This window comes from Mus caroli, chromosome 15 (genome assembly GCF_900094665.2).
Source record: "Mus caroli chromosome 15, CAROLI_EIJ_v1.1, whole genome shotgun sequence".
In the NCBI taxonomy this organism is placed as follows: Eukaryota; Metazoa; Chordata; class Mammalia; order Rodentia; family Muridae; genus Mus; species Mus caroli.
In genome coordinates this window covers 83135374-83145511 of record NC_034584.1, presented here as the reverse complement: position 1 = coordinate 83145511, position 10138 = coordinate 83135374, and the positions used below count along the sequence as shown (strand labels likewise).

General features: G+C 51.5%; 1 protein-coding gene across 3 annotated transcripts in view; it reads left to right on the top strand.

The window, feature by feature from the left end:
- Positions 1–818: 818 nt before the first annotated feature.
- The window catches only part of Dennd6b (DENN domain containing 6B), a 15438-nt gene continuing 6118 nt past the window's right edge, over positions 819–10138 (top strand). The window contains exons 1-9 of one of the 3 annotated variants that reach the window (XM_021183126.2): positions 819–1186; positions 6679–6717; positions 6791–6833; positions 7352–7464; positions 8201–8281; positions 8838–8943; positions 9031–9110; positions 9200–9262; positions 9510–9565. In XM_021183126.2, coding sequence (XP_021038785.1) covers positions 1010–1186; positions 6679–6717; positions 6791–6833; positions 7352–7464; positions 8201–8281; positions 8838–8943; positions 9031–9110; positions 9200–9262; positions 9510–9565 — 758 coding nt within the window. In that variant the 5' untranslated portion in view covers positions 819–1009. Of the gene's footprint in view, positions 1187–6678; positions 6718–6790; positions 6834–7351; positions 7465–8200; positions 8282–8455; positions 8547–8837; positions 8944–9030; positions 9111–9199; positions 9275–9509; positions 9566–10138 lie in introns of those variants that run through there. The other 2 variants (XM_021183125.2, XM_021183127.2) reach the window with 2 other exon arrangements.

Sequence of the window (10138 nt, the reverse complement as noted above, 5' to 3'; positions counted from 1 at the left end):
TGGCCTTCATTAAAGGTGGGTGGGTGAAGGTGCCCAATGTAGTACAGACACAAAATGTGTAAACTTAAAACATTGAGGTATTAAGATTCATTTTTAGTGTGTCCACCTGTGTACCATGTGCGTGCCTGGCGCTCTCGGTGGTTGGAAGAGGGCATCAAATCTGGAAGTGCAGTTACATATGTGGACTGTCATGTGGGTGCTGGAAACAGAACCCCCATTCTTTGGAAGTGCAGCCCGTGTTTTTACTCGCTGAGCCATCTCTTAGCCCCAAACATTATTTTTCACGCTTTGTTTGTTTGTTTGGTTTGTCTTCATTTTCCCATGACAGGGTTTCTGTGTGTCACCTGAACTGTCCTGGAAACTTGCTCTGTAGACCAGGCTTGCTTAGACTTTAGAGATTCGCCTGCCTTTGCCTCCAGAGTGCTGGAACTAAAGGCGTGCACCACCACAAACCACCCGTGGTTTTCACACTTTTAAAGCATTTTGAGGTTTGTCTTTAACTACCTTGGGCGATTGTCCAGCACAAAAGCTGTCCGCGACAAGCGATGACACACAAAATAAACATTAGGGTCACAACTCTCGGCCGGGTTGGATACCCCTGGGGGGTGGGGATGCCCAACACAATTCTATGTGGCCCAGACACCCCTGGTAGACACCACTACACGCCCAGAGTCCCTCAGAATCCAAACGCCAGGCAGAGATGACATCAGGAACCGCCCTTTCTCTCCTGCCAGATGCAGGGCCGCACTAGCCACCTACTGGCCGACCGGGGTCACGCAATCTCCATTATTGGGAAGCGCCTCCATCTCTAGACCCTTCTAACCGGCTGGGGCCTTTCTCGCTGGTACGTTAGGCGACACCCTAGGGCGGACGCTCCTCTAGCGCCAGGGGGCGCGCGGCTGCTCCGGGGCCCTTCTGGCCTACGGCGGCAGCTCGACTGCTCCGAGGCGGCCCAGGTGAACCCCTGCGTTTCTCCGCAACGTGCCCGGGTACCGCTGGAGCTGCTACCATGGAGGTGCCGGTGGGTCCCGGGCCCCGGCAAGCTGGCGGAGGACTAGGCGCGACAAGATCCACGTCCTCCGGCCGCGCGGCGCGGACCGCAGAGATGCCCTGGGCGCGCTTCTCTGCCTGGCTGGAGTGCGTGTGCGTGGTCACCTTCGATCTGGAGCTGGGCCAGGCGCTAGAGGTGAGCTGATGGGCTGGCTGACCCTCCGGAACTGTCACAGTACCTCTCCTTCGGCGGCCAGAACCTCTCCAGAGGCCCCTCCTCTCCGGACGTCCCTCCTCTCCCGATGCCCCTCCCCCTCACGCTCCTCCCTTCTCTCGCCTGCACCCCTGCTTCTTTCCTCCCATTCCTCTACGCCGCCGCGCGGTTTCTCTACCCGGGGCGCCCACCCTCCAGGAAGCAGGACTTTTCGCCTGTAGCCTTCCTGCTTGGTCTAGGGTCTTCTTAGGAGCCTCTCGGAATACTTTGCACCCTCAGGCTGACCTTTCCCCCACTTCCTTCGGCTAGTGACTAGCTTAGAAACCTCCTCTTTCCTATTGCCTGTCACCTCTCCAAGAGGAGCCTCTTCCTCAGAGCTCTAGGAACCCTTCCCAGGCCAAGGAAGGAAAGATCTCTAAAGCCTGACTGCCTGTCCATCAATGTATCCTACGTAGCATCTAACATGGAACTTTCTCCAAAGAGGCAAACATATCTCCAGCCCCTTGGTTGCTCAAGCCAGAGTCCTAGGGTTCCCCACCCTCCCCCCGCCGCCGCCCCCAGGTCTCACACTGGGTCTGCTGCAGTCTTCAGTGTCACTGGTAGTTCGCTTCTGACATTCCTCTTGTCTTTCAATTAGAATCAGATCCAGACCCTGTGAGGCCCTGCTTGGTTCCTGTGTCTTGAGCTCTTCTCAACCTTTGGCATCTGGTCACCAGCTGTGAGCAGCTGGGCAGGGCCTTAGGCTTTTGATGTGGTCTTTCTGTGGTCTGAAGGCCTCCATCCCCCTTACCCACCTACAAAGAAAGGCAGCTTCTCTTGTACTAGATAAGATGAAAATATCAGCCAGGCATAGTCGTGCGTGCAAACCCAGCATTTCGGGGACTGGGTGGGGGATGGGAGGTTGGTGAAGCTAGTCTGGATTGATAGAGTGAGTCCCAAAGGAGCCTGAGCTATAGAATCAGACCTTGTTGAAAGAGAGAGAAAGGAAAGAATGAAAGAGAGGGAGAGGGGGAGAGAGAGAGAGGGAGAAAGAGAGAGAATACACATTGTGGCACCTATCTTTAATCTAGTACTCTGGAGGCAAAAGCAGGCTGATCTTTATGCTCAAGGCCAGCCTGGAGCAGGCAAGCCAAGGCTACATAGTGAGACTTTGTCTTTAAAAAAAAAAAGGGGGGGGGGCTGGTGAGATGGCTCATCGGGTAAGAGCACCTGAGACTGCTCTTCTGAAGGTCCTGAGTTCAAGTCCCAGCAACCACATGGTGGCTCACAACCATCCGTAAGATCTGACTCCCTCTTCTGGTGTGTCTGAAGACAGCTACAGTGTACTTACATACATATTAAAAATAAATAATTAAAAAAAAAAAAAGGAAACGAAAACAACAAAAAGAAAAACCCACAAAACCACCAGGAAGATAGGAGGAGGAAGAAAGTGTTACAGGCTCAATGAAGCTTTGGACAGTCAAGATAATGACTATGAGCCGGTGGTGGTGGCCCACCCACGCCTTTAATCCCAGCACTTGGGAGGCAGAGGCAGGTAGATTTCTGAGTTCAAGGACAGCCAGGACTACACAGAGAAACCCTGTCTCGAAAAAAACAAAAAAACAAACAAGCCCTTGGTTAAAAAGCCCCACTTTCTGCAGTGTAGATTTTTTCCTGTAGAGTCACAACAGAAGCTGAGAGACTTTTCCTTTAACCAAAGGGGGGGGGGACCAAAACCTGGTGTGGTAGTGCACACCTTTAATCCCAACATTCAAGAGGCAGAGGCAGGCTTATCTCTGTGAGTTTGAAGCCAGCCTGATCTACATAGGAAGTTCCAGGACAGTCAGGACTATGTAAAGAGACCATGTCTCCAATAAAGAAACCTTCCCTCGCCCCTCACCCCCCACCCCATGCATTCTCATGTCTTGTTCTCTAAAAGATAGCCATTTAGGAACTTAATTCTAAGCAAGTCCCAAAGGCTTTTTTGGAGAAAGGATGTAGAGTTGTTTTATACAGGGTATCATATAGCCCAGACTAATATCATATTCATTTGTATTCAAGGATCCTGCTGTCTCTACCTTATAATGCTGGGATGACAGGCGTGTGCCACCACACCTGAGCCTATGGGGTGCCGGGGGTGGGACTTAGGGTTTTGTGCAGGCTAGTTAATTACTCTGATAGCTATGCCCCCAGGCTGGTTTGTTTGTTTGTTTGTTTTTTGGTTTTTCGAGACAGGGTTTCTCTATATAGCCCTGGCTGTCCTGGAACTCACTTTGTAGACCAGGCTGGCCTCGAACTCAGAAATCTGCCTCCCAAGTGCTGGGATCAAAGGCATGCGCCACCACGCCTGGCTCAAGATAATTATTTATCATTATACATAAGTATACTGTAGCTGTTTTAAGAACACACCAGAAGAGGGCATCAGATCTCATTACGGGTGGTTGTGAGCCACCATGTGGTTGCTGGGATTTGAACTCAGGACCATCAGAAGAGCAGTCAATGCTCTTACCTACTGAGCCATCTCGCCAACCTTTGGAATTCACTCTTTAGGCTAGGCTGGCTTTGAACTTGTAGCACTGTTCTTCTGTCTACCTTTCACATGCTGGGCATGCAGGCGTACATGATCATGCCTGGCCTGAAGGTAATCTTAAAGGCTATGGACTTGGACTTCTGAGCCTTTGCTGGACAGTGGGTGTTGGCTGCAGCTTGTTGAGTGTTAGAGACCCACAGGCACGCCTGAAATGTCCCACGGTAGTGACATGAGTCTTTCCCAATCTCTGACTGTATGGAGAAGCCCAGCAGTAAGTCTGTGGGGTGGGTCACGCATGTCACCCTCATCATGTTTGCCTCCTGACTTTCCTCCTCACCCTAGACATCTCAGGGTCCTACAGCCTAACGAAGAGCTGTTGGCCCTGCACTCATTCTCAGCTCAGCCTGACTGAGTTGTAGGAAGCCCAGGATTGACTGTGGTGTGGGCATATGGGAGAAAGACAGTCCACCTCCAGGAGATTCACCCAGGCTCAGCTACGTAAGGATGGGAAGCAGGCAGTGAGACTGAAGACATTTCTGTTTCAGGTGACCCCTCCCTATTGGGCCACCCAAAAAGTGGCCCATTGATGCATTCATTCATCAACCAATCAAGTTCTGAGCAGCCACCACCAGACAGGTCCTGCTGTGTCTATGCTCAGCTCATGGTTCATAAAAGCAAATGTAGCCTCTTGCCCTGCAGGAGTTAAACCTTTGCTAGAAACAAAGGGTAAATAGCTTGGGGCGGGCTGGTGAGATGGCTCAGTGGGTAAGAGCACCCGACTGCTCTTCCGAAGGTCCAGAGTTCTAATCCCAGCAACCACATGATGGCTCACAACCATCCGTAACGAGATCTGGCGCCCTCTTCTGGAGTGTCTGAAGACAGCTACAGTGTACTTACATGTAATAAATAAATAAATCTTAAAAAAAAAAAAAAATAGCTTGGGGCCTGTAGTACTCACAGAACTCCCGCAACACAGGGCAACCCTCAGCAGATGGGTGTCCCAAAACCTACGTGCAAGACAGGGTATCTAGCTTTACAGGATAATGGAGAGGATGAGAGGAGCCAGCCGGGCGTTGGTGGCGCACGCCTTTAATCCCAGCACTCGGGAGGCAGAGGCAGGTGGATTTCTGAGTTCGAGGCCAGCCTGGTCTACAGAGTGAGCGCCAGGACAGCCAGGGCTACATAGAGAAACCCTGTCTCGAAAAACCAAAAAAAAAAAAAAAAGAGAGGAGCCATGTATTGGGGTACCTATAGGCCGGCTGAAGAAAGGGCTGGACTCTGCCATCTCAGTCTATCTGGGGTGTCCTCTGGCCAGTATGTCCAAAGAAATCCTTTCCTGTGGTGTCTACAGCCTCCCAGGAGGTAGCTCTCACAATCTCAGAACCTCCTTTACAGTTTTTGGTAGTGACAATGGTTCCCCCCACCCCTAGACAGGGTTTCTCTGTGTGGCCCTGATTGTCCCGTAACTTGCTGTGTAGACCAGGCTGGCCTTGAACTCAGAGATCAGCCTGCTTCTCCAGTGCTGGAATTAAAAGGTGTGAGCCATCATTGCTCAATAATTTCTTTCTTTTATTTTGTTTAGGGGGGAGGGGGCGGTGGGGGAATGGAGAAGGATGGTCACACTTTGAAGCCCTTCCTGTCCTGGTACTCGCTATATAGATCGGGCTGCCCTTGAACACACAGAGAGCCACCTGCTTCTGCCTCTGCCTCTAGAATTCTGGGATTAAAGGCATGTGCCATCAGTCAGTTTGTTGTGTTTTCTTTTTGTTTGTTTGTCTATTTTGTTTTTGTTTGTTTGAAACTTTCTCTATGTAGCTTTGGCTGTCTTGGAATTTGCTCTGTAGACCAGGCTGGCCTTGAACTCAGAAATCCGCCTGCCTCTGCCTCCCAAGTGCTGGGATGAAAGGTGTGTGCCACCACTGCCCATTTTTTTGTTTTTTGTTTTTTAAAAGATTGTATTTATTTATTTTATGTAGACACTATAGCTGTCTTCAGACACTCCAGAAGAGGGCGTCAGATCTCGTTATGGATGGTTGTGAGCCACCATGTGGTTGCTGGTACTTGAACTCAGGACCTCTAGAAGAGCAGTATGTGCTCTTAAACACCAAGCCATCTCTCCAGCCCCCACCACTTATTTTTATATGTGTGGATAAGGCCAGGCATAGCGGCCCATACCTTCAATCCCAGCGCTCAGGAGGCAGAGACCGTGGTGGGAGGATGAGAGGAGGAAGAGGAAGAGGCAAGGAGACCCAGGATCTCCATTTCCAGGGGCTCTAAAGTCCTTTCCCAGCAACCACAGGACCCTTGCACACACACAAACTCTCGAAGGCTCCCATATGTGCACATTTTTGTTTGTTTGTTTGTTTTTGTTTTTTGTTTTGAGACAGTGTTTTACTTTGTAGCCCCAGCTGTGCTAAGACTCACTGTGTAGACCAGGTGGCCTTTGCTTTCATTATTTTCAGTGAGACTTTTTGAGGGAGGGGGTCACCTGACACAGAACCTTCTTCAGTCTCATGGTCTCTGCCTCTTAGTACTAGTATTGAAGGCTTAAGCCACCCTTCCGGTTCTCAGCTTGGTTTCTTGTATCACCCAGAACCACCAGTCAAGGGATCGGCACCCACTACAGTTGGGCTTTCCCACATCATTCACTAATTCAGAGAATGCCCTACAGACTTGCCCACTGGCCAGACTTCTCATTTGAGGGTCACTCTTCCTGACGACTCTAGCCAGCTAGTGTCAAGCTGATGGAAAGCTAGCAAGCACACTGGATATACACTAGGGGTGAAGGCCATGGAGAAGAGGGTCTGATGTAAGACAGCCTCTAGAGGAGGAAGATGTCACCGGGAGGCCAGAAGGATCACCCGCCCTAGCAAAAACATGCCTGTGGCACTGCTGAGCTGTCTTAGTGGACTGTACCGCTAAGACAGACACAGGATCACCAAGTGCTCTCTGTCTTCCCCTGCAGCTAGTCTACCCAAGTGACTTCCGGCTCACAGACAAGGAGGTAGGTTCTGGATTTCTTGGGAATGGATGGCCCCGGGAGTGAGTCAGCCCTCACTGGGTTTTGTTTGTTTCAGAAAAGCAGCATCTGCTACCTGGCCTTCCCAGACTCACACTCAGGTAGGTGATCCCATACCCCTTAGACACTCACTCTGAGACTGGAAGGTAATGGGGAAAGGTGGACGACAGGGCCTAGGCGCGTGGTATCTAGGCTACCAGCAGTGTACACGGTTCTATCAGGATGGACCCTCACCAGAGCCCAAGCTGCAGTAAGGTAGCCAGGTTCTCTAAAGCCCATGGATAGCCATATATCTGCTCAATCTGGTCTCCTTGGCTCCATGACAGCAGCTGACCCATGAGCACTGCGTAGTATATTCTCCTGTCCCAGGCAGACTGAGTCAGGCTCCTTCAGGGAAACAAAGTGATTCTCTGTGTTGATTCATCCAAGGCCCATGTGTTGTGTGCAGGATCAGGCTAGGAGTCTGCTGGGAAACAGATCCTCAAGTCTGTTTGCCCCTGATCAGACATTTGTGCCAACAAAGGCCAGCCCGGTGCACCCTTGTACCACAGCCCTCACCCCTGACAATGGGAGGAGATTCTCCCACTGTCACTTCTATGGCGGGACTGCCTCTTTCCAGGGTGCCTAGGAGACACTCAGTTCAGTTTCCGTATGCGTCAGTGTGGGGGACAAAGGAGCCTCTGGCAGGTGGATGATCGGTCGTATAACAACAAGGCCCCCTTGGCATTGCAGGTAAGTAGTGGAGTGTCTCTTTGGTCTGTGTCTTCTCTCCCTTTGTGGGGGGATCCTGGCTGTGAACTTCCTCTTAAGGCCCCTGGGCTTTGTGTGGTGGAAGTGCTGGCCAGGCTCATCCTGTGAGGTCAATGACGTTGCAGGTCCTGCTGATTCTGTCTTGGGGTTCTCCACCTAGGCCAGCTCTTATGGGGTTCACCAGGATCGCTGAAGTTGATTCTGTGCATCCTGTTTCCCTTGCTGGGCATCTGTGTGGCTAATAAGATGTGGTTCAATGAGCAAAACTCGGAGGGACCTTCCAGGGGTCTTGGAGCACTCTCAGATTGGCTAAATTCTTTCTGAATCAGCAGATGTCCTCTAGACCAGATCAGCCCACTTTCAGAACTAGGGAATCCTAAGTCTCACTGTGCTAGGCAGAGGCCAGGCCCTAGTCTTAGGGGCAAGTGCCTCCTAGGGTCTCCTAGATTCTTAGACCCCACACATATACCCTTTTCTTTAAAGACAGGGTCTCCCACATAGCCTTGGCTGTTCTGGAACTTACTACATAGACCAGGCTGGTCTTGAATTCACAGAGATCCATCTGCCTTTGCCTTCTAACCCGAACTCTGAGTCCTGGGATTAAGGGCGTGTGCCACCATGCCCAGCCTTAGGTTTCTTCCTTAATGACCTTTGCTTATGTCACCCTGGATCTAGCTAATGCCCTAGGTATGCGTGACTAACACTGCACTCCTTACAGAGGGAGCCAGCACACTATCTGGGCTATGTGTACTTCAGACAGGTGAAGGACAGCTCTGTGAAGAGGGGCTACTTCCAGAAGGTGAGCTGCCTGCCACTGTGGAGTAGTATTGTGGATAGGTAGCAAATGGTAGACAGCCTGAGAACAGCAAGTGAGGAGTCCTGAGCCTCCCTGGGTTCCTGTCCATCTGCAGCCCACCTGGGTAGCAGGACCAAGGAGGAGCCACCACGGGGCCCAGGACTTCCTGAAGCCCTTCTTTGCCTAGTATGGCACTTGAGACCTTTCTGTCCTTGGGTCCAGAATATCTCAGCTCCTCAAGTCTTGCTGGTGTCATCACACTGCCAGGGTAAGGAACTTAGCCAGCCTACATTTTCCTCTGAAGGCCCCGGGTCCAGTTCTAATCCTGTTGTTGTCTGGGGCTATCTACTCTATGGCAAAGACATCGGGCTTTTTCTTGTCCGGGCCTGACACATGAGTTAGGGCTATTCTGCGGCAGGCAGCTGTTCAATGGGGTGGCAGGGATGTGCTACCCCGGCCAGCTGTGGGTAAGCATGGCTTCAGGGTTGCCATGGGCTCCTGAATTATAAGAGCGATGTCAGTAGCTGAACACCCTCTGACTGGCCCTGCCTCATCACAGTCTTTAGTGCTGGTGTCCCGCCTGCCGTTCGTCCGGCTGTTTCAGTCACTCCTAAGCCTGATTGCCCCTGAATACTTTGAGAAGCTGGCACCCTGCCTGGAAGCAGGTGAGTGGTCATCAGATGTGGCCAACATGGTCTCATCATCTCAGCCTTTTGGGAGGGGCTCCTGACATTGGCCACCTGTGTCCACAGTTTGTAATGAGATTGACCAATGGCCAGCGCCGGTGCCTGGGCAGACCCTGAACCTGCCTATCATGGGAGTCGTCATTCAGGTGAGGGCCCAGTGAAGAGTGAGCAATGCTGGTGTTGATGGGTGGAGAGGCTCTACTGCCTTCCTGGCAGCTGCTTCCTTCCTCCCCAGGTACGCATCCCATCCAGGGTGGACAAGCTGGAATCCAGTCCTCCAAAGCAGTGTGATCAAGAGGTGGGAAATGAGGTAGAAGGGGTTGTGGGGGGCGGGCATTACCTGAGTGCTTGTCCTGGGCTGGGTGGTTGTCTCCTCTACCTCACCAGCTTACTTTGTGGGTGCTCAAACCCAGGCAAAGCCATGGTGGTGGCCAGCATGTTGCAATGTGGAGCCTGTGCTGTGGGGAGGGGAATGGCAGGGGGAAGGAGTTACTGTCAGATAGAGCCTTCCTCCAGGCCTGACCTACCTTCCGTTCCCTTCTCAGAACCTGCTGCCAGCTCCAGTTGTCCTCACTAGTGTCCATGAGCTGGATCTGTTTAGGTGAGCCCCGGAGGGTACCACAGCCATACACTATTGTCATGCAGGGCACAACTTGCCAAGAGAGGCTGCCTATCTGAGTGACCCTTGAGACGCTTGCACACAAGAAGAAACCTGCACCCAAGTGTCTGACTTAGGGGAAATCAAGGAAGGAAGGTTCTGTGTCTGGAGAGGTTGCCAGGGAGACATTGCTCTCTCTGAGGCTGCCCCTTTGTGCTTTTCTAAGTGTCCTCAAAGGAGCCTGGGCTTTAGTCTGGAGACATAAGAGGCAATAGTAGGGGCTGGAGAGATGGCTCAGTGGTTAAGAGCACTGGCTGCTCTTCCAGAGGTCCTGAGTTCAATTCCCAGCAACCATATGATGGCTCACAACCATCTGTAATGGGATCTGATGCCCTCTCCTGGTGTGCCTGAAGACAGCCGCAGTATATTCATATACATAAAAATAAATAATTTTATTTATTTATTTATTTATTTTTTTTTTTTACATATTTTCCTCAATTACATTTCCAATACTATCCCAAAAGTCCCCCATAGCGCCCCCCACTTCCCTACCCACCCATTCCCATTCTTTTGGCC